General features: G+C 36.3%; 1 protein-coding gene across 7 annotated transcripts in view; it reads right to left on the bottom strand.

Moving 5' to 3' along the window:
* KDM4C (lysine demethylase 4C) overlaps positions 1-23,572 on the bottom strand; it is a 410,759-nt gene that overhangs the window by 115,292 nt on the left and 271,895 nt on the right. For all 7 annotated transcript variants that reach the window (XR_005366745.1, XM_038552332.1, XM_038552331.1 and 4 more), the window contains 2 exons: positions 7,127-7,182; positions 4,873-4,981 (listed from right to left, as the gene is read on the bottom strand). Coding sequence is in view for 6 of the 7 variants with exons in the window: in XM_038552332.1 (XP_038408260.1) it covers positions 4,873-4,981; positions 7,127-7,182 (165 nt within the window). In the remaining variant the exon portion in view is untranslated. The remainder of the gene's footprint in view (positions 1-4,872; positions 4,982-7,126; positions 7,183-23,572) is intronic.

Raw genomic sequence — 23,572 nt, 5'->3', positions numbered from 1 at the left:
GCATTGAAGGTGTGCTGCAATTTTCTAAGATTTCTTAGAATCCACAAACCTGCCTTGCTATTTTATTTATATCAATTCCACAGATAATTAATTTAATCTTCAAGAAGTGATAGATATATGTAGTAGATATTCATGGTAAGTCTGTAACAAATATCAGAACTTCATGCTGCTTTACACCTTTTGTTAGTTCTTAAAATGTTCTTCCCTTAAATTTTATAATCAAATTTCAAGATTCTTTTGGTGATCTGCTTCCAAAAGAAAATACTGATGCTGAATTTTATTGCAGCAGGTGATACTGCTGGCTTCTGTGTAATTCTACTATAAAAAGGATATATTGTTTGTCCTCTCTAAATTCCTGTCCTTAACTCTTCTTCCTGATAATTTTTACCTATATCTTTTTCTATTGTGAAACTATAAAAAAAAAGACATTCTAATTTCATATATGTTTTATCTTTATTTCCTTCTCTTGTGTTCTCATCTTTGCACAGTTTTGCTTCTCTTCCAGAGGTTCAATTATGACCATGGCTAGACCAACAAATTAGTAGAGAGAACAAGATAAAAGAAATTAAGAAAAGGAAATGACTGAGTAAATTCTAAAATCTGTATGACATGGGGTCAGTTGTTCTCTTTTTTGTCTTGAGGCATACCAATCGTCTGTGACTTCAAACAAACCCCTAGCCTGGCTGTCCCTGAGCACACTGATCAAGTAGGGGGTAAGAATGTCCTCAGCATCCTCCTCACTCTTTGTTCTATCGGGTACCAATGCTCTGATGTTCACTGGAGAGTGGAGAAGGTATTGTAAATTTTGTTTAGCTTTTAAAAAAATTAATGTATTTTATTACAGTATTTAAAATTATCAACCACACAAAATACATAGACAATATTATCTTGAAAATAAGTTTAGTGTCACCATTTTTGTCCATTTACTTATCTAATGAGCAAAGACCACACCTGTGATGTTACCAAACAAGGTGGCTAGATGAGATAAATAAAGGTTCCTCATAAAAGCAGATACCATTTTAGGATCAACATAATCCACTGATGAACACTGAAAAAGTTGTTTTCCATTTGCTGCCTCTTTTGAAAAAATGGTCATTATAAGTCAGAGGGAAAATCTACTAAAGTAAATAAATCTTCTTATATCCTATACAAAAAAAAAAATCTTCCTATACAAATAATTGCATAAAGAGGTATTTCAAAAGCTGCAAGTTGAACCAATGAATAAATAAAAGGCTAACAACAGCATTAGAAAACATTCAAATACTTCTCCATAAATTCCAGTATTCCATGTTCTAGAAATAAAGATCATTTTTTAAATATACAGCTTTTATATTTCAGAAGATATTTTACACTTATGTTTGCCATCAGCTGTTCTTTAAGCCCCTTGCAGTTACTAGCTGTTACTAGTGATGCTTATTACTTATACAGAAAAACACTAACTTACCCCAAGGGAAAGCTGTTCTTTTCATGGCTAAATAAAGAGTGAACTAAAAAATTGCCCTCTGAATTCAGCACTTTGAATGCACAGCCAGGAGCACTTTCCCTTTCCTGGTGCCATCTCTTTGTCTCTGTCTCTCTCTCTCTTTCTCTCTCTGTCACACACACACACAATCCCTCTACAAATGTGGGCAGGACTCTGATTAGGCACTTGTTAGGGAGGTGATTCCAGGGCAATGGGATGAAAAACTGGTACAGCAGCACCACCCAGTGGGCACTGGGGAGAGGCTCAGAGTTCTTCTTGCTGCTACTGGGTCAAAGCTTGCTTTGGAGTAGCTAGCTCACAAAGAGTTGTGTATAAGTTTACCACCAAACTTTTAAAGAGGAAACCATAAAAAAGCAGAAGGCATTGATATTCTGTGATAAAACTCTCCAGCCACAATAATTTTAAGTCAGAAGCAGAAATAATAAATAATAATTTGCTGCCTTTTATTCCATAAATATTTACTCCAAATTATCATGTCGGTGGGGGTGGGGAGGCGCGCACACATACACATCAGTTGATTGCTATTCAAGGTAGTTCAATTTTTATAAGATCAAGTAATATTAAAATAATCAGATTATATAATAATCATACAATAGTAAATATACATATATAAATTTCATTACTTTATTGACAAATTCAACCAATTTGCCAAAAAATCCTCTAGGATTGTCTGTAAAGACAGCTAAGAATTTCTATTCTTCCAGTCTCGAACTTATTTCTTTTAATCAAGATATTCTCTGCCTGAAAATGACAAATGTTAAAATTTTCTCTTTATGTGTGGGTCTTCCCTATAGACCAGTGAGTGGTTTCTCAAATGGGAATGATATTGCCTCCCAGAAGGTACCTGGCATTGTCTGTTTGGTCAGGGATGCTACAATCTACAATGCACATGACAGCTGCCCAGAACAAAACACTGTTTTGTCTTAAAGGTCAATAGAGCCAAAGTTGAGAAAGCCCATCTAAATTGTTAGACACTGAAAGACAGGAACAATGTCTTCGAAAATGTACACTAAATATCTGGCAAGGTAGAGTAATAATTGTTTGGTGAAACAAATTGATACTGACATTTAACACTGGCCATGTACCAATAGATTACTTAAACTTCAAAAGAATACTAATGTCAGGAAAGCATGTCCTTGACTGTACATATAGGACAGAGCATCCCACCTCTTGGAAGGGTGCATCCCACACCACATACAAGTGATCGTTTGTAAATTTTGTTATTCAAAGCCAGATCATCTAAGTATAATCACTAAGTGAGAAAAACCAGTGCACAGACGCTGTGCAACGGAATATTCACCACAGTAATAGTGCTTTCTTGAGGATTCTCGGTAAAAAAGTCATCTAGGCTTTTGGTTGTTCTCACTTTCAAATTTTAACAGAATTTTTGAGTAATACTTTTCCCCAAAATGAAGTTTCTCCTTGTATTTTCCCACTTAACTACTGTGAGCATTTTGATAAATACCACTTAATACCAAGAAACTCTCCATGCATATAAAACTATTAAAAACAGAAAAAAAATTATCTATACCATGTTAATTTCAACCAAATATGTCAATAAACAGCTCTGCACTGCCATTAGAAGTAGACTTTAGGTGATCTTAAATTCAGTCAAAACATATGCTTTTCAAGGTATCAATTGTTTAAGGATGTAAAACATTCTGTAAGGAGTATGTGATATACATAATCAAGGTAAGGCAGAGGAAAAGAAAACAGTAATAAGCTTTGGCACTCCAGGTGTCAAATTTCTAAATACAACTTTCTGAAGGTCATGGAAATGATCCCATGTTCTTTTCTGCTGTTCCCTTAAAACCCCTTTGGTACTGGTGTGAGTAACAGTAAATTTGCATTCATGTACTAGATTAGCCAGGATGTAGTTTCTTAAAGGAAATTATCAAGAGCATTAAACTAGTAACAGAAGTCATCTTTCAGAATAGAGAACCAAAAATGATTAAGTGCAGTGTTGGAATTTTTGCAAATACATACTACTTGTAAATTAGATAAAAACTAAAATGTAAGTTATTTGTTAATGTTCATCACACTAAACATTAAATTCTTCAACATGTGATGAACTCAACATTTTTTAAATATCTTGCCTCACAGTCCTAATTATGGCAAATGTTTTTTGTTTGTTTGTTTGTTTCTCATTGGTATGTGTGTGTGTTTTTTTTAAAACTGGTGGCCACGATAGAAGATTTCAAACTTTCCTACAGAAGTTAGGAGCTGAAGAACTTTTTACTCTATTCTGAGTCACTGTGAGCTTTAAAGGACCATTTAAATGACCCATTATTTCCATTTCATTCACAAAACTTCGATTACCACATCCTGAGCATCATGTCCTACCACTCACATCTTCCAATGATAATTTTCAGGTCCGTAAAGGAGTACATATTTTTTAGCAATGTGAAATTCTTGATGCAGGTATAATGGAAAACAACAGTGTGTACTTTCCCTTCTCTGAGAATGAAAGACTGTAGACTAGACTCTGAATGCCTGTGACAGAGGTCCAGAGACAATACACCCAGTTCCCTGATGGGGAAGAGACTTTAACAAGCTAATAGTTGGATTAAAGTTATAGCTACAGTGCGCAAAATATTCTATAATGGAAAGACCTCAAGTTAAAAATAACAAGTACTGAAGAAACTCTAGGAAATTAAAGTCTACATGTAAAACACACTCCAATATTTTTAAATAATGCAATGTAATGTTAGATAAAATTATCATTAAATATGAAATTTAAGGGCCTAAACTAATGCTTTTTTGGCTCACGCTTTAACAGAACTCCAATGTTGAGGAGTGAGAGGTCTATCCTTGGAATAAAAAATATTCTTAACAAAGAGAACCAGTAGGAAAACTTTTATGAAAGTTTCTAAACAAGTCGAAAGATAAATAGCCAAAAAGTCTGGCAAATTAAATGACCTGTATCTATTTGTAAATGAAAAAAATCCCTTGGTAATAATAAAAGTTTTTCCATTTCTCTACAAATCTCTTGGTGAAGTGATGATGAAATAAAGTTAAGTGAATCTGCTAAGTCAAGACCAACAAAAAGAGGCCAGAGAGAAAAACTAAACAATTTAAAGATAGATAGTTTAAGTATGTTACTAACAAACCTCACCAGATAGCCTATGGCTTAAAAATTCACACTAATCCAGAAAAAGTAGTATTCTTTCACCTCATTTCAAACAGAACTGAGGAAAGTTCTATCATACTTACAATATAACAGGAAAAGAGTATGTACAGATAAGCACATTTAGGCTAAACGAAAAAAGAGTAGAATAATGAAATGAAGCTAAGAGAAAAATTATCTCGAGAATGTGACATTAAAAGAAATATTCAGAACTTGAAATTAACACTGATCTATGAGGTAAAAAAGCAGCTTTTCCACTCACCAATTTTAGCCTCTGTAAAGGTATTCTGCCGACATCTATCTGCGTCCTTTCTGGGACGTTAGTGAACCGGACTTCTGGGACAGCCACAGCACACATGACATGAGCCCACCTACAGGAGAGGGGACACAAGACATTAAACAAAGCTCCCGTGTCCTTCAACTAGGCAGCGGCAATTCTTAAATTCAGTAAATACATACACAAGAAGGAAAGTCAAAAGCCTAAATTTGTCATACACAGATTCTGAATTTTAAACCTCCTGGGTGATACCTGGATAGATTCAGTACCACATCTGCCCACCACTGCAACATGAAGACTTCAAGGAAGACCAGACACTCGATCCTATCAATATATGGTATTTTTCTACACTGGCTCTACAAAATACTGAAATGTAGATTTGCCATTTCATTTGGTACTGAAATATAACAGGTGCTTAATATACTTAAGCTAATATGTGGCAAAAGATTAGTTCAATTAATAAAAGGTATGAATTGGCTATAGCATATAGTCTCTTATATAATACAAATGTCATGAAAACTAGAACAAACAGTAAAAGTCTTTTAAAAGAATTAACACTGATTAAGTCTTTAATTAAATTGTTTCTCATTGCAATCCTACTACAACCAAAAGAACCCAGAGATAAGGAGGAATGAAATTTAGCTGGTTCCTTCATTTACTACCTAAAACTGAGTATCTCCTTGCGAATTCTGAATTACCTCAGAAAAATGACAACGTCCCCATTAACACTATTTACTTTCTCATAAATGTTATGCCCCAAGTAAAAATAAAAACTCTAGTGGTTTAAAGGTATCTCGAAGGAATTATCATATCCATCAACCTATTTTTAAGTCAAAGAGTAGGTCATCCAAGCAACATAAGACTCCATCCTGCCTTTAAAGACCACAAGAACAAAGAACAAGTGTCAACACCCTCCAGGCACTCTTTCAAATCTAAATAAATACTATAATCCCATAGTAAACCCTATACCTTTCTGTCCTAGCCCAGGGGTAGGAAGAGAAGTTCTTATCACCTCTGTCTGTACAGAAATCACCTAAAGCAGCTCACAGTCTGCATGACCTGTGCAATATCCTAGACCTACCAACACTCCTTAGTTTAAGTGCCAATCACATTAACTAAGACTGAAAAAGGAAGACCCAAAATTAAGCAAAAATAAGTCTATTAGACTAAACTTTATCAACATAGGAATGACAAATGCCTTCACTCTTCTTTGTAAGTAATTTGAAACATGTGCTCAGGCATATAGTTATGCCAACTTGATCATTATATTATACCAGAGGTCTCAACCCCTGGCCCCCAGGGCCAGGCTGGAGGTAAGCAAATATACTGATAATTCATAATAACCTGGGGATCATCTGTCCCATTTAGGCCAGGTGCTATTGCCATAGAGAGATGCACAGTTATTTTTTGAATACAGATAAAAGTGGACTTTAGTAGAAAATCTACTTTTAAAATTTTGATCAAATTTATAAAATGGTGTGCCAGTCAACTAAAACATAGCTTGGGGCTTGATTCAATCCTTAAATGCCACTTACCATCTCTGCCGCTATCATTCTACATTTTCCTATTTCCAAAGGGACCTTTAATATTAAGCTTTGGTCTCATTTTAAATACTAAAATTGGGTCATGAAAATAAAATTCATTCAAAAATATATTTCAACAACAGTAAAAACCAGATTACCTTTATGTTCACTTATGACTCTCAAGATTCTCTTCATATTTCCCTTTAAATCATAAAATCACTGTTCTTCTCCTGTGTTTCTATTTTACTATACATACTTTGTTAATTTGCTGGTTTTAAAAGTAAATTGTTTTATTTTAATGTTATGTCTATGATTGATTTGATTTATCCAAAGGTAACAAATTTCACTGTTTTCAGACATACTGTTTTTATTAGACTAACAGGATTCATCACATTAAACACCAGGATTCCAATGGCAGCTAGATGATGTGAGCTGCCTTCAGTTTAGAAGTACCATTATTACAAGAAGGGTTATTCTTCATTGGCATGAAATACATGGACAGAAGCAAGACTTAGACCACCTTCAACCAGAAGAGGTGATGCGCTGTCAGTAATAGTCTCTGAAGACATGCACAGAATCCCAACCTCAGATCTGGACAACAAAAGCTTTGAAACAATGTGTCTAATAATGAGAGGTAATAAAGCAAAGTGTCTCCCCCCCAAGAGGTTCAACCCCAGAGAGCAGAAGGAAACAATAAAATTGAACACATTACTTACTTATTGTTCTTTGTTTCCTTAAGAGCACCCCCTCTCAAATTGCAAAGACAGCACTCCTAGGAGAGAAAAAAAGATACCATACAATTAACAGACATCATTACTATTTAACAGACATCATTACTATTTATCTAAATATTCCCATAAATTCTAATTTTTTATTTTAAAATTAAAACCTTTGGGAACTTCATGAAAGTCTATCTCTGAGCAGTTCAAGCAAGGAAAGGAAAAAGAATGGGGGGAAGTGGGAGTACACACAAAAATGTGTGTGTGTGTGTGTATGTATTTCCTAGAGGGAATCATCATTACCCTGGTATCATGTTCATTTGCCATCTCCGAGGGAAAGTTGTGATACAGAGAGAGCACTTGGTAGCCTGGAGAGTATGTACTAGAATTTTAGTACAGAGAATACATAAATGACTGAGTTCTCTTATGCTCTGGAATCCATTCATGTACACAGGATTGCTACAAAATAGATACTGGCAGGCTTCATTCTGCAATAAGGATTAGCAGGAAGCTCTTTTTGAAAGATACTCTTTTCATAAAAATATCATTCAGGTCTTTCTGTGGGTGGGCAAATGGTGTTTGAAAAATTGTACTGATAAGCCCAGGCTATCCAGCCCCAGATAAAAGCACCATGAAATGTTTTCCTTTCCTCTCCCCACATACGTTTATATTTTGGGCACTTTTATTTGTTTTAGATTGGCCCAGACCGCCACATCCCAAGATGACTGACTCCCTTTACCACAAATACAGACTTTATTTATAATTTCTTACTATAATCCTATGAAAAGTCCATGAGAAAACAGGACCAGAGAGCAATGCAATGCCTTTTGCTGACCTAGAATTTTTAAATTAAATATCTAAGAAATTTTTAAAATTTTCAACCTCAAGGATTAATAGATATCCTCCCAATTTATTGCATTAATAATTTTTTAAAAACAACTGCAGGTTATTTTGGGTTTTTTTTCCCTCTCCAAGCTACACATATACAATCCTGTTAACTGTTCTCCAAGCTGATCCTCTTCAACTAAAGTTTTGCCTAACTTTACAGAGAATCCCTTTAACTTAACTACTATTAATAATGGCAATCAAACTCTATAGCTTTAATTCTTCTGAACAGCACAATACCAAAATAAGTGAGGAGAGTCAATATACTTGCATAACTCCTAATAGGCAGCAAAACGCAAACAACCAGAAATGTTCAATGGTTTTATATGTCTGGAAAGTCTCTGCACACTATTTGAAATTTTGAAATTTCCTGGGTCATTATTAAAGGTTAGAGTAGCAAAAGCTGCCCTGTGTATGTATATATATATATAATACATATCTGAATCCATTATAAACCCAGTTCAAGGAGATAACTCGATGGGTTTTCTCTATAACCAAGCCAGATTCTAGAGGCCCTTGATATAATAGTTTTGATGAAGCACACAATGAAAGTAAAAAAAGTTCAGTACAAATATTAAAAATGGGAAATTCAGTAATTCAAGTTATTCAATAATATCCAAATTATTCAAAAACAATTTCATAAAATATTACTGATTTCAAGTATTTTCCCAGTAATTTAACACACTTTCTACAGAGAGAGAAAATGAAAACAAAACATGAGGTCAAATATTTTCATTGACTATAAAAGGATGTTAGTATTGAAGTGAGAATGCAGCAAAGGAGAGTGAGGATGGTAAGGAACTCAGACACTAAGAACCTTAGATGCCTGATTAATGAAACTAGTAGTGAGAAGAACCCTAAAGGGACAAGCTAGCACAGAGTTAAATAAAGCAAAGCAGCATGGAAGCTGCTTGAAAGCACCTGAGAAGGCTCATTAAAAGGTACACATGTGGCAGAGCACCATCACAATGAGGAAACAGTCCTCTCAAACAGAATGCAGACTCGAGATATTAAGTGAGGTTGAGAAGACTTCCATTTGCTACAATATGAAACTGGTTTTTTCTGGGATTATCAGTGACCTCCATGTCACAAAATCTAATGGCTAATTCCAAGTCCTTGGTTCACCTGACCTGTAAGAGGCATTCAACATTGTTGATCACGCCTGACAGTTTCTACCCATGGTTTCTATGACCAACACTGTCATTCTCCACCTCTTTCTGATTCTTCATTTCCTTTAACAGGCTTCTATTTCACACTTCTTAAACACTGGAGTTTTTGTAAGAGGCCCCATTCACTTCTCTATCCACACCTGTTTCCTGGGCATCTGATCCACTTCCCTGACTCTCAAAAGGCCAGTGAGTGACTCAAACATTAATTTCCTGATATGTCTGACACTCAACATCTCAAACACATATGAAAAATGAACTCATGTCTCCTTCTCAAGCCTGTACTTCCCCACTGTTTCCTATCAGTGGCATTAACCATCCTTTCTAGATCATGCTGGAAGACATAATTTCCCTCTCATACTAGATCCAATCAATTGAGTTCTGTCAATCCCATGTCCAAATCTGCCCTCTTCTCTCCATCATCATTGCTGCCACATTAGTTGATAGCCCCATCATCCTTCAGCAGACCTAAACTACTACAACAGCCACCCCACGTCAACACAGAACCCACCAGAGTGAGTTTTAATGCTTTTCAGTACTTAATGTGGCTCCAGAAGGCCAGGACCATCAGGCCTGGGTCTTGTCCATGCTCACACTGAACTACTCTCCGCACATCACGCTGTGCCCCCAGACACATCAGACACACCCTACACCATTGTTTATTTATTACACTGAACACATCCTTGACATCTCAGCCTAAATGTTGATTCCTCAAAGAAGGGTCTCCTAATCTCCTGGTATGGTTACTTCTCACTCATTACTCTTTTTAACTATAATAAATATAAATATAAATATAATTTTTTTCTGTCCTGAAAAATTAAGCTCAGTGAGTACTATCAGAATATCATCAGGTTACTCTTTTTTTTTTTTTAAGATTTTATTTATTTATTCTTGAGAGACAGAGAGAGAGAGAGAGAGGCAGAGACACAGGCAGAGGGAGGAGCAGGCTCCACACAGGGAGCCCGACGCAGGACTCGATCCCAGGACTCCAGGATCACACCCTGGGCCAAAGGCAGGCGCTAAACCGCTGAGCCACCCGGGCTGCCCAGGTTACTCTTTCTTTATTATGATACCCAAGAGAGAATACATCCTCCAGATGAATTTGTTAAATAAATGAGAAAATAGCAAAATAGGGCAAAAGGTAAATCTTAAAAATTATCAAAGGATTAAATAATTGTAAACATCATTTCCACATACTAGGACACTAAGGAAAGGAAGTTGCAGGCTCTGGTGACTTACAATAGAGTTAAGAAAAATGATTTGAGGGTACCCAGGTGGCTCAGTGGTTGAGTGCCTGACTTTGGCTCAGGTTGTGATTCTGGAGTTCCAGGATGGGGATCAAGTCCCACATCAGGCTCCCTGTGGAGCCTGCCTCTGCCTTTCTCTCTCTCTGCCTTCTCTCTGTCTCTGCCTTTCTCTCTCTCTCATGAATAAATAAATAAAATCTTTAAAAAAAATAAACAATGATTTGACATGGAGTTATTTTTGTCATGATTCTCTTGAATAAAGCATATTTCTTAGTAAAAGACAAAAATATTCATGGCCAGGGAGTTACTTATATGATTTACATGATATCATGGCTTCTGTTCAGTTCACTCAATTTTGGAAAAAAAAAAAAGTAGGAAAGAAATAAGCCATGTCCAGTTATGTCACTGTTTTGAGTCACCACCCTCACATGGTGCAAATTAGTTGATCTATCACAAGCACAAACACATCAACTTGTCAATCCATTCATGTGTAAATTAACTTGCACTAAATGCCTATGTTTATAACCCAATAAAAGACAGTATCAGATAGGACATTTTTGTCAGGGAACAAAAATGATAATTCTAAAATTTAAAAGGTTAATTCTTACCTGAAAAGTAGCTCAAGTTTTCGTAAGAATCTATACAATGCTTGATATACATAAAAGTTGATACCTACCAAATACATTAATTGTACTAGTATTGCTCATCTAATTCAGTGAAAGAACTGAGTAAGAATGTAGGGAGTGAGAGTCCCCTCTGGACACTGATTTATTAAATTGGTTATCAACAATAAATATTTTCTCTTAGAAGAATAAAAGCTATATTAAAGGCCTAATTCATTCCAGATACCATGCCAGAAATGTCATATACTTTACTTCCCTTTCTCAACATGAACTTATTAGGCAATTTATATCTCACTTCACTTATGCGGACACTAAGATTCAAGAGATTAGGTAACTTGTCTAAAATCATCCAAACCAGAAGCCATCAAGCTTCATCTGTAAATGGCCAGATATTTACTAATTTAGGCTGTACACCAGAGTTGTGGCATTGTAGGACAGCATAAACACAAATGGGTATAGCTGTATTCCCATAACAATGTTATTTGCAAAAACAGACGATCAGCTGGATTTGTTTGGCCCACAGGCTATAATTCTCCAACCTTAAACCACCAGCAAAGGAGTAACTAGGGTTCAAGTTCAGATCTGTGTGAGCACAAGTCCATATTCCTTTTCTCTAGCATCCTCTGCTTCTGGGAACAAAGCAAGGCACAAGATTTCAAAGTAGAATGCCCAAATAAACAGGAAACTGCCTGCCCTGAGAGCTCACAATTAGGAGAGAAGGCCTGTGTGTGCTTAACTACACTATGAAGAAGACAATGATAAAAGGTTATCACTGAGTCCCCATTTCTTCATTTCTATAAATGACTAAGAATTCATTTTTTAACTAATCCCCTCAAAAGAACCCATATCATAAAAAAGTGTTGCAAGCAGCATGTATTATATAATCATTTATTATTCCCATTTATCATTCATCTAGCTAATAAAACTTTTCACTGGTATGCGATCACTAAATTGATCTCCAATTCTTCCTTTAAAGAATGATACCATTTTAGGCAAAAAGTAACATTTCAGTTAGTCTGTGCAGTCTAATCTCAGGCTATATGAATCCAATTTAACTGACAAGAATAACAGTAACACTAAAGAACCAGGCCATATGCTGGTATTTAATAAAGTGCAAATGGCCAGTGTTTAAAATCACAGTTCTGCCATTTACTAGTGGCATGACCTTGCCTCAGATATCCTATCTATAAAAGAGGGAAAAACACTACTTCCCCAAATGAGTTAATGAATGTAAAGCATTCCATAAATACACAATAAATATAATAACAGTGGTTAGATATGTGAAAAGTTAACTGTGATTCTAGACAACTTATACATAACATTGCCAGCGAATGATCTGGGTGTAGTGGTTTAGGAGAGAACAAAATATGGATCTGTCAATAATACTCCTGAGGTGTAAAAAGCAAGAAGCAGACCTGGAGAGAAAACTCTTTAGGAACCCCAAATCTAGGCAGCTTGGCTCTAAAGCAAGGAGAGATCTTCTATAGTTCTAAAAACTGCCAACTCACCTGTGAAAAGCAGACAGATGCTAGAGTTTCCATGGTGCTCAGAGAACAGACACTGCTGAAGAGAAAATCCTGATCTTATCCTCAAAACATCTGAAACTAGAGTGGACTCAGTCAAACTAAAGTTGCAACAAAGCCCAGACCTAGCTCAACTATAAATCAGACTGACTTTACTCCTACCCCAGAAACCTGACAAAGGGCTATGTCCTTTCTAAATATAATATTAACTTCATTTGGTACAAGACAAAGTATCCAGTACACAACCAAAAAAAGCACAAGGTACACTAAAAAACAAGAAAACATGATTTGTGATCAAGAAAGGACTAGAAAGGAAAGAATAAAATTAGACACAAAAATAAACAAGATACTGGAATTATCAGATGGAGAGTTTAAAATTACTCCGTTCAAAATGCTAAAGGAGCTAATGAAAACGACAACATATGTGAAGAGATACCATTATTTTAGTAAAGTCACGGAAATTATCAAAAAAAAAAGAAAAAACAAACCCAGGGGATCCCTGGGTGGCTCAGCAGTTTCACGCCTGCCTTTGGCCCAGGGCACGATCCTGGAGACCTGGGATTGAGTTCTGCGTCGGGCTCCCAGCATGGAGCCTGCTTCTCCCTCTGCCTGTGTCTCTGCCTCTCTCTCTCTTTATCTCTCTCTATGTCTCTCATAAATAAATAAAAATAAATCTTTAAAAATAAATAAAAAATAAAATAGAAATGGTAGAAATGAAAAAATGACACTGACAATGTTGAATTCAATAGATTTCAAAGCAGACTGGAACTGTGATAGTAAAACATCAATGACTCTAAAGATATGAATAGGAAATAGAAGGAATAAAAGCAGGTAAGAGAATGAAGTAAGATCCAAGGGAAAATAACCTGTTCAATTTCTATATAATTGGAGTCTAATAAGGAGAGGAAGGAGAGAGTGGATGAGAACAAATACTGGAAGAGAAAATGGTAGAAAACTTTCCAAAAACAGTAAGAAAAAAAAAAGTCAACTCAAGGCACCTCTGGGTGGCTCAGTTAAGCATCCATCTCTTGATTTCAGCTTGACTCATGACCTTGATTCAGGTCATGATCTCAGGATTGTGAGATGGAGCCCTACATCAGGTTCCACATGAGCATGGAATCTGCTTAAGATTCTCTTTTTCTGCCCTTCCCCACTCCCTCTCTTTAAAAAAGAAAAAAAAAAAAAAGAGTTGACCCACAGACCCAAGATGCCCAGCAAACCCCAACAGATAAATACAAAGGATACAAAGGAAACACATCTAAATACATTGTAGTCAAAATTGTGAAAAACAAATATAAAGAACATATCTTAAAACCAGAGTAAAAAAACACACTGAGTAAACAACTATGTCTAATATTTAACCAGAAACAAGTGGCAATGGAACAATATCTACCCAAATACCAAAAAAAAGGAGCTGGCAACCTGGAATTCATTTCCAAGGAAAATGTCCTTTGAAAATGAAAATTAAATAAAAACAATCTCAGGGACAAAAAAATCTAAAAGAATAAAGGACAATGACACTAGCCTAAACCATGGATTGACACAAAGGAATGAAGAACATCAAAGAGTAAATACATGGGTAAATATGAAATAAATTTTTGTATCTTCAAAACACACACAAAAAGAGAATGAGAGCAAGAGACAAAGAGATTCTAAGTTCCATAAAAAAGCTTGACTATTTCAAATAAAAATGACAATACTGTAGATTATAATGCATGTAATTGTAAATGTAAGATAAGACCATAATGGGAAAGAGGCTTAATGAAATCACACTGTTGTAAGGTTCTTACACTTTTCATAAAGTAGGATGGTATTAATGGAAGGTGGGTTTATTACTTATCACAAAGGCTTCCAGAAGTTCCCAAATATCAAGTTCTAAGGAATATAAGCTCACAATCAAAACTCAAAAAACATGTAAGAAAATATGATTCCATGAGCAGAAGAAACATAATACAAAATTAAATACACAATATCTTAGGCACAAGATGTAGCCCTTTAAAAATGTTTTAAAAATTAAATGTTGGTATTAGAACTGTGCTTAAGACACTATAAGTAAATGACAGATCAGGTTTTTAAAGACAATATAACAATTCCATAACAAAAAAAATAGAAACTGAAAACTTAAAGAATATGTTAAATAGATTACTCTTAATTAAAGACAGAATTAAAAAAAAGAAAGAGGGGTGCCTAGTTGGCTCAGTAGATTAAGCATTTGCCTTTGACTCAGGTCATGATCCCAGGGTCCTGGGATGGAGCCCCACATCAGGCTCCCTGCTCAATGGGAGCTTTCTTGTGCTCTCTTTTTCTCCTGTGCTCGCTCTTTCTCAAATAAATAAATAAATAAATAAATAAATAAATAAATAAATAAATAAATAAATAAAATGTTTTAAAAGAAAGAGCTAAATAACCAAAAATTAATATCATAAATTATTCAATAATGTATTCAACAGAATACTGAAATATGTGTGTGTGAGACAAAGTCTCTGATTCATAAAAACAAATTCCAATTGATGTATAGATCTAAACTCAAAAACAAAGTAGAACGATAAAAGTATTAAAATAAATTGTAGGCAAATATATTGATGAGTTTAGGATACATATGACTTCTTAATATAACATTTAAAAGAAAAAAGGCATATTAGAAAGACTAATAAATTTTTACTATACCAACATTTTAACATTCTGAAGGATAAAATGCTACATAAATTAACATAAGATGATAAGAGAAGAAAATATTTCCAATATAAAACAAAGACTGCTATCCAGAAAGATATTTTTTAAAAACCCACTTTCATGCAAAAGATTGATTCAAAGATGCTTCATTGCCAATGAATACATGTGAGATACCCAACTTCAAGAATAAGTGGTAAAAAAATGAAAGAGAGATATAACTTTCAGATTTTTAAATCAAAAAACATATGGTCTTGGGGTATATGAGATGTTATGGTGGCTTTGAAGAGGAATTTGGCATTATCAATCAAAATTTTAAATGAAGTATGACTCAGCAATTCAATTTCTTCGCATCTATCTTAGATAAACATTTATAATGATGCAAAAGGAAGAATGTACAATCATCTCATTTCTGTTTATAATAGGAAGCAGTTACCTCCAGGAGGAACAGGAATTATCTGTTGCTTAGATTTTATTTGTAATGTCTGGATTTTTTATTAAGAATGCAGTCAAGATTGAAATTTAAAATAGCAAGGAAAAACATCTGGTAAATCCATAAATACTGAGTTACTAAGAATCATATAATGTATTACTACATGAAAACACTACAGCACTTTAAACTATGATACTGTTTGGGTACCCCAAGAAGAGCAAGCCATCACATTCCTGTATGTCCTGAAAAGATTTGCAAATAAAACTGACTAAATAGTATCAGTAGTTTTCTGTAAAAGACAGTTGAGAATTCCAGTGTTGGGAATGGGAGACTGTCTTACCAATGCTTAGTACTCTCATTAAAAAAAAAAAAAGAAAACCTACAGACAGACAAGGAAATTAAACTTTTATTAAATATGTGTAATTTAAAATTAAAGTAACTGGACATTTATCCTATTTTCTTTACTTAAAGTTTTAAATGAACACTATGATTTCTTCTATAGTCTTTCAGTGTATCAAAACTCCTTTCTATTCTAACCTCTGGAGACACCCAAAGAGAACAAAATAAATAAATAAAATTCAACAGTCAGAGCTCATTGCCAACCTTGTTTTATCTCATGTTTAATGAGCATGCCTTTTCCAAGAACAATACCCAGTGTAGAATGACTCACTATTATAAAGATTTAGATATATTTATTGCTAGTGAACCAATGTCTCCTAAAACAAAACAAATACTACAATGCCTGTCACATGATTACTCTATAAGACAGCTCTTATTCCTTTCTACCAAGTATAGCATTAAAGGAGCCATTCTGTTGTACTTAGTCCTTGATGCCGCCTTACCCCTGCCAACCCAGGGTAGCTAAAAGCTGAATGAAAAAGTATGAATTAGACCATATATTGAACATTGCACCTTTCCTGATTAGGTCCCTTTTCCTCACCTAATACCATTCACAAGATCCCCTTCTGCATTACCAAGTATTTTTAAAATTTGATTTCATAAAAAAAATCACCACTGCAATGAATAGCAAGTATACCAATTTACAACATGGAATGATTTATTTACAGCTCAGTTATTAAACCATGGAAAGAGTGTGTATAATCAAAGTGCTGACACAACATTAACAACAATTGTGAGAAGGACATTGTTAAAATACAGCTACTGCAGTTGTTCATTATTCGCAGGAGGGAAATCATGTTCCAATGGCTCTTCTATAAAACATCAGTTAAAGAAATGTCAATACCAACATTCTCAAACTGCCTTATAAGAAGCTCTCATTTTAGCTGACATATCCGTAAGTGCCATTAAAGCCATTTTCAGTTCTATAGAAAAATTACAAAATTGAAGTACCTCCCACACCCTTATTTATCTGACATGTTCATAACAGAAATGCAAAACCATAAAATAGGACTGTCTGAGCTGGGAAAACAAAGAGTAATTAATCACATTAACAGAAAGCTACTTACAAAATGCTGATCAACAAAACATGGAAGAACCATCTCTGGAGATGTGGTCATTTATCAGGGCTGAGGAGAGGACAGGATCCCATATAAGGACAGGGCTGGCATGAATTCTGAGTGATTAGGAAACTGAGTAACAGGTTTTCTGGAGTTATCTTTTGAATGGAAATTCCACAGGCTCCAGAGAATTTCACACTAGCAAGTGAATTCTCCAATTTAAATGCCCACATCAATTTTGTACTGTCAGTAAAAACACACATTCACTCAACAAATATTGGTTAATCATCCCATTCCAGGCACTGGGCAACAAGCAGTGAATGACAAAGATCCCATCTTCAATGAACTTACCTTCTGCTGGGACAGCAGACAAACTAAAACAGTAGATTATTTAGATGGCAGAGGATGCCTAGTGCTATCTATAGGAGTGGACCATGAAATTATCCAGGGAAAGGTGATGCCAGCAGATTCTGGCCTTTTCAAAAAGAAAGGGCGATCAGAAATTTAAGAGTAATAACTGATAAGGCATAAAAAGGCCATGAAAAAAGGCAACAACTTTATTCTGACTGAGACAGCAAGGCCTTGTAAAGTTTGAGCACAGCAAGGACATAATCTGACCTACATTTGAACTGGATCATTCCCATGGTTGTGTTGACAGTGGATGATAAAGGTCCAAGAGCAGAAGTAAAGAATGCTAAGCAAAATAAGTCAGTCAGAGAAAGATACCATATGATTTCATTCATATGTAGAATTTAAGAAACAAAACAAATGAACAAAGCAGGGGGTGGGGGAAGAGAGAGAGACAAACCAACAACCAGACACTTAACTATAGAAAACTGATGATTACCAGAGGGGAGGTTGTTAGGGGGATGGGTGAATAGGTGATGGGGATTAAGGAGTGCACTTGTGATGAATGCTAAGTAATGTATAAAATTGTTAAGTCACTAAATCGAACACCTGAAACTAATAGAACACTGCATGTTAACCATATACTAGAATTGAAATAAAAAATCTTAAAAAAGCTTTGTAGTACAACCTGAAATCTGGCATTGTGATGCCCCCAGATATGGTTTTCTTTTTTAAAATTCCCCTGGATATTCAGGATCTTTTCTGATTCCACACAAATCTTAAAATAATTTGTTCTAACTCTCTGAAGAAAGTCCATGGTATTTTGATAGGGATTGCGTTAAACGTGTAAATTGCCCTGGGTAACATCAAGACAGTGTGGCACTGGCACAAAAACAGACACATAGATCAATGGAACAGAATAGAGAACCCAGAAGTGGACCCTCAACTTTATGGTCAACTAATACTCGATAAAGGAGGAAAGACTATCCATTGGAAGAAAGACAGTCTCTTCAATAAATGGTGCTGGGAAAATTGGACATCCACATGCAGGAGAATGAAACTAGACCACTCTCTTGCACCATACACAAAGATAAACTCAAAATGGATGAAAGATCTAAATGTGAGACAAGATTCCATCAAAATCATAGAGGAGAACACAGGCAACACCCTTTTTGAACTCGGCCACAGTAACTTCTTGCAAGATACATCCACGAAGGCAAAAGAAACAAAAGCAAAAATGAACTATTGGGATAAGATAAGAAGCTTTTGCACAGCAAAGGATACGGTCAACAAAACTAAAAGACAACCTACAGAATGGGAGAAAATATTTGCAAATGACCTATCAGATAAAGGGCTAGTTTCCAAGATCTATAAAGAACTTCTTAAACTCAACAGCAAAGAAACAAACAATCCAATCATGAAATGGGCAAAAGACACGAACAGAAATCTCACAGAGGAAGACATAGACATGGCCAACACGCACATGAGAAAATGCTCTGCATCACCTGCCATCAGGGAAATACAAATCAAAACCACAATGAGATACCACGTCACACCAGTGAGAATGGGGAAAATTAACAAGGCAGGAAACAACAAATGTTGGAGAGGATGCAGAGAAAAGGGAACCCTCTTACACTGTTGGTGGGAATGTGAACTGGTGCAGCCACTCTGGAAAACTGTGTGGAGGTTCCTCAAAGAGTTAAAAATAGACCTGCCCTACGACCCAGAAATTGCACTGTTGGGGATTTATCCCAAAGATACAGATGCAATGAAACGCCGGGACACCTGCACCCCAATGTTTATAGCAGCAATGGCCACAATAGCTAAACTGTGGAAGGAGCCTCAGTGTCCATCGAAAGATGAATGGATAAAAAAGATGTGGTTTATGTATACAATGGAATATTACTCAGCCATTAGAAATGACAAATACCCACCATCTGCTTCAACGTGGATGGAACTGGAGGGTATTATGCTGAGTGAAGTAAGTCAATCGGAGAAGGACAAACATTATATGTTCTCATTCATTTGGGGAATATAAATAATAGTGAAAGGGAATATAAGGGAAGGGAGAAGAAATGGGTGGGAAATATCAGAAAGAGAGACAGAACATAAAGACTCCTAACTCTGGGAAACGAACTAGGGGTGGTGGAAGGGGAGGAGGGTGGGGGGTGGAGGTGAATGGGTGACGGGCACTGAGGGGGCACTTGACAGGATGAGCACTGGGTGTTATTCTGTATGTTGGCAAATTGAACACCAATAAAAAATAAATTTATTATTAAAAAAATCTTAAAAAAAAAAAGGTACAAACAAAAAGAGAAGTTTGCTACTGCCATAATCCAGGAAAGAGTTAATGAGATTAGTCTGGGTAACATAAGCAGGGGCAATTAAAAAGTGACCAGAATTCCAAATCATTTTAAAAGTAGCAAAGATAGAATTCACTGTTAGATGTGGGTATGAGAAGAAAAGCATCAAATCTAACCCTAGAGTTTTTTACTTCAGCAGTGAGAAGGCCTAGAAACAGGACACCTGTAGAAGAAGATCTTTAATTTGGTCTGGGACAAGGTAAACTGAAGCTATCTATCAGGCATGTGAAAAGAAACAATGCTCATGAAGTTGGCCATAGTGCTCTGCATCTTCGGGGAGAGGCTGAGCTAGACATTGAAACATGCAGGCCACCAATGACTAATTGCTGCTTAAAAGCATCAAAGCCATGACAAGATGAGATTACCAAGAAAGAAGTCAGTGGAAAAGAAGAGGCCCATGTTTTGAGGTCTGGGGAATGAAAAGAAGTAATTGGTAAAGGAAGAAGAAAACCAGGAGTGTGCAGGGTCCTGGGAGCCGAAAGAAGACAGTGCTTCAAAGAGGAGGCAGTAGTCAACTGACAGCTAGAGGAACATAAATTTCTACAACAATGTAGGCAAAGCCTGTGACTAGAATAAGTCTAAGAGAGAAGTTGGAAAGAAGAACTGGAGAGAAGAATAAACACATGAATGAATAAAGACAAGTCTTTTAAGGAATGCTACTATACATAGGGGCATGGAGAAATAGAGTGGATCTGTGGAGAAGGATCCAGAGAGGGTTTTTTGGTTTATTTGAAAATGGAAGAAGTAGCAGCTTATTTAGATGATCATGAAAATCACCTAGAGAGGAGAACCCTGCTGGTATGGGAAAGAAAGGGATGAATCATTGGAACTATGATCCTGTGTAGGTAGGAGCAGAGATATAGTAGATAGGATGGAGGTGGGAACTTGCAGATCTTCACAGATGGCTTCCTATTGCTCTGTGAAATATGAAGTGAATTCACAAAGTGAGATTAAGAATGGAGGAGAGAAGATGGGAAGCTTCAAGTGACACAGGTATGAAACAGTCAACCTGGACAGTGGTGGAGGGAATGCATGATGGGGAGGCAACATGAATTATTGGCACCACCAAGGACACATCAATAGTTACAGATTGAAAGCAAGAGCAATCTGCTGCATGGTGGGTGTTTCTCCACAGCCATATTCAGCAACAGGGGTTGCAGTTGCACAGCAGATTAGATAAAAGGATTTAGCAGGTTGAGTTGTGCCTTGGGAGAATAACAAAATCAGCAAGTGGAAGACTGAAAGCCTGTGCAAGGAAACATAGTAGCTAAAAACAGAAGTAAGAGCAGGAGGGGAGGGAAAGCCTGAAAAGCTGGAAGTAATACTAGGAGTCACAGTAGGGTAAAGGATTGCTAGATTCCAGGAACTAGAGAGTGTGAGCTAGTAAGACAGAAAAGAGTCTGAGAAAGATGCCTCAGACTGGGAAAGGACATCAGAATGTAACCTACCTAGTGGAATGCCAGTTAAGAGTGAACACAAAATGAATTACCCTTTCAAAGGCTGTCGTTCTACTGAACACTATTAGTTCATTACTGCAATAACAAATTATCTCAAACTTAATGACTTAAAATAACACAAATTTATACAGTTCAGTAGGTCAGAAGTCTAAAATGGGTCTCATTTAGCTGAAATCAAGGTTATCATAAGGGTCATTCATTTCCGGAGGATCTCGCGTACAAGGCATTTCTTTGCCCCGTCTAACCGTTAGGGGTGGCCTGGAGGCCCTTTCCATGGCCCTCCTCCATTAGCAAAGCCTGCAACATCAGGTCAAGAGCTTCTCACTCCACCTCACTCTGACCTTCTCTTCTGCCACCCTTTTCCACAGTCAATGACTCCTGTTGTCTGTGTTGGGTAAACTCGGATATCGTAAGGTCACCTGATTAGCAACCTTAATTCCACCTATTACCATAATTCTGTTTTTTATGCAATATGACAAATACACTCATAGGTTCCAGGGATTAGGAAGTGGACATCTGGGGGGGAGTGCACTTACTATATTGCAACTATTTAAATGTCATCACAGAACCAATGGAACGTAACAGAAAAATATAAAGTCATACAGACTCCGCTTGTTTCAAATTCAAAGTTTTCCCTGGATTTATCTTTCTAATTGCAATGGTGACACAAATACAAATTTTTTTTTTTGAGATTTGTAGGGCACCTATCTGATAGCCGGTAGCAAGCCAAGTACATGCTCAGTGGTAAGAAGTGTCTTTATAATTTAAGACTGGTCAGAGGTCATCTACATGAAACTTAATGCGTTTATATAATCATATTTCCAGGAACCTGAGCAAAGTACTTCAACTTGAATATATATCTTCGTTAAAACTGTACAACATTTGGCTTTCAAATAAAAACCCAGCAGCTTTATTCTTTCTTCCCAGCATGACCTACAACAAATAGCAAAGTACTTGATTTCTTCATCCTGACACTGGATTAATTTTTGCTACACATGAGAAATGCCTACACTGCACTTTTCCCCCTCCATCTTTCCTAAGGATCCCTTCCCTCATTGCTAGGGAGATGTGCCTTCTAGCCCAGTGACCTCCGGGCATGCACATCCTGGTGTGTAGTACAGTATGTTATGCTCCCCATAATGTCAGTCATTATTCTTCCTGACTTTACTTGTGCTCTCTGGTTGAAGCACTTAAGATTAATGAGGCATTTGTTCTCAATCAAGAAGCTATTTATGAATATAGTTCCACTTACAATAAGCTATGTAGACTTCTCTTTCTTTTTCTCCATTACCAAGTGGAGGGAGGGAAGAAAATGACGTTTATTGAAAGGAAGAATAAAGTACAGAAAAAAATGATTTGTGACTTTTTAGTCTGTAATCGGTTCCCTACCAGGAAGGCTTCCACATCATAGCTATGTTGTCAGAATAATTGATAACCTCAAACGTGCTGTTCTGTTTGGTTAAAGTAAAATAATTATTACCACCCTGGCCTTTGTGTGCCAAGGCTTAAGTCCACACCTGTTTAGAATAATCTGCCTCTTCAGGAGGCAAGAGGTAATTGTGAACCCAAGTGTATCCTCTCAAATGGGAGACTGTGGTGCCAGCTAGTGGCTTACAGGGACACCTCCATGGAGAAGAGTAATTACATTAGCAACCATTTGGCTACAAACAGCCACCACCCACTTGTGAACACTCTGCCTTTAGCAAGAATAGAGCTTTCTCTTTCTACTAGTTTTACTGTATATAAGGATCAAAGTCAGCCTTTCAGGCTGACAGCCTCCCATCACCTGGTCTTAACAGTATCTCATGGAATAAAAAAATACAGCATAAAATACATCATGGGGAGTAGCAGCGCCACCATGACCTCTCAAGGCCATAAGCCAATCTGATCTAAAAATCAATGGCTCTGATCTACAAAGCCACTTCAGAGCTCTTTGTAAAAGAAAAATGTCAATGCTGTTGTCAGTTGGGAAATTGGATTCAGGAGATTATCCAGTTCTGGGCAAGGTCCTCTGGGCAGAAACTAGAGTAAATATGAAAGGGTAAAGAAACTGCTCTACTCAACCACCCAGTAATGCTAACTAACCTACATTAAGTAGGTAACTAATTCTAGTGTAAGTATATGAAAAGTTAGTCCTGGATTAACCTTCACTGGGAACAAGTATCATTCAAAAACACTGTTCAAAAACTGGCCAGTTGCTCAGCCTTTTTCTCACTCTAAAAATAAGGAACTGAGTCTGGACCTGGAAATCTGAAGGCCTGAGTACTGCCA

The sequence above is a fragment of the Canis lupus genome, chromosome 11, assembly GCF_011100685.1.
Source record: "Canis lupus familiaris isolate Mischka breed German Shepherd chromosome 11, alternate assembly UU_Cfam_GSD_1.0, whole genome shotgun sequence".
Taxonomy (NCBI): Eukaryota; Metazoa; Chordata; class Mammalia; order Carnivora; family Canidae; genus Canis; species Canis lupus.
The sequence above is the reverse complement of the archived record's forward strand: the minus strand, read 5'-3'. Positions and strand labels throughout refer to the sequence as shown.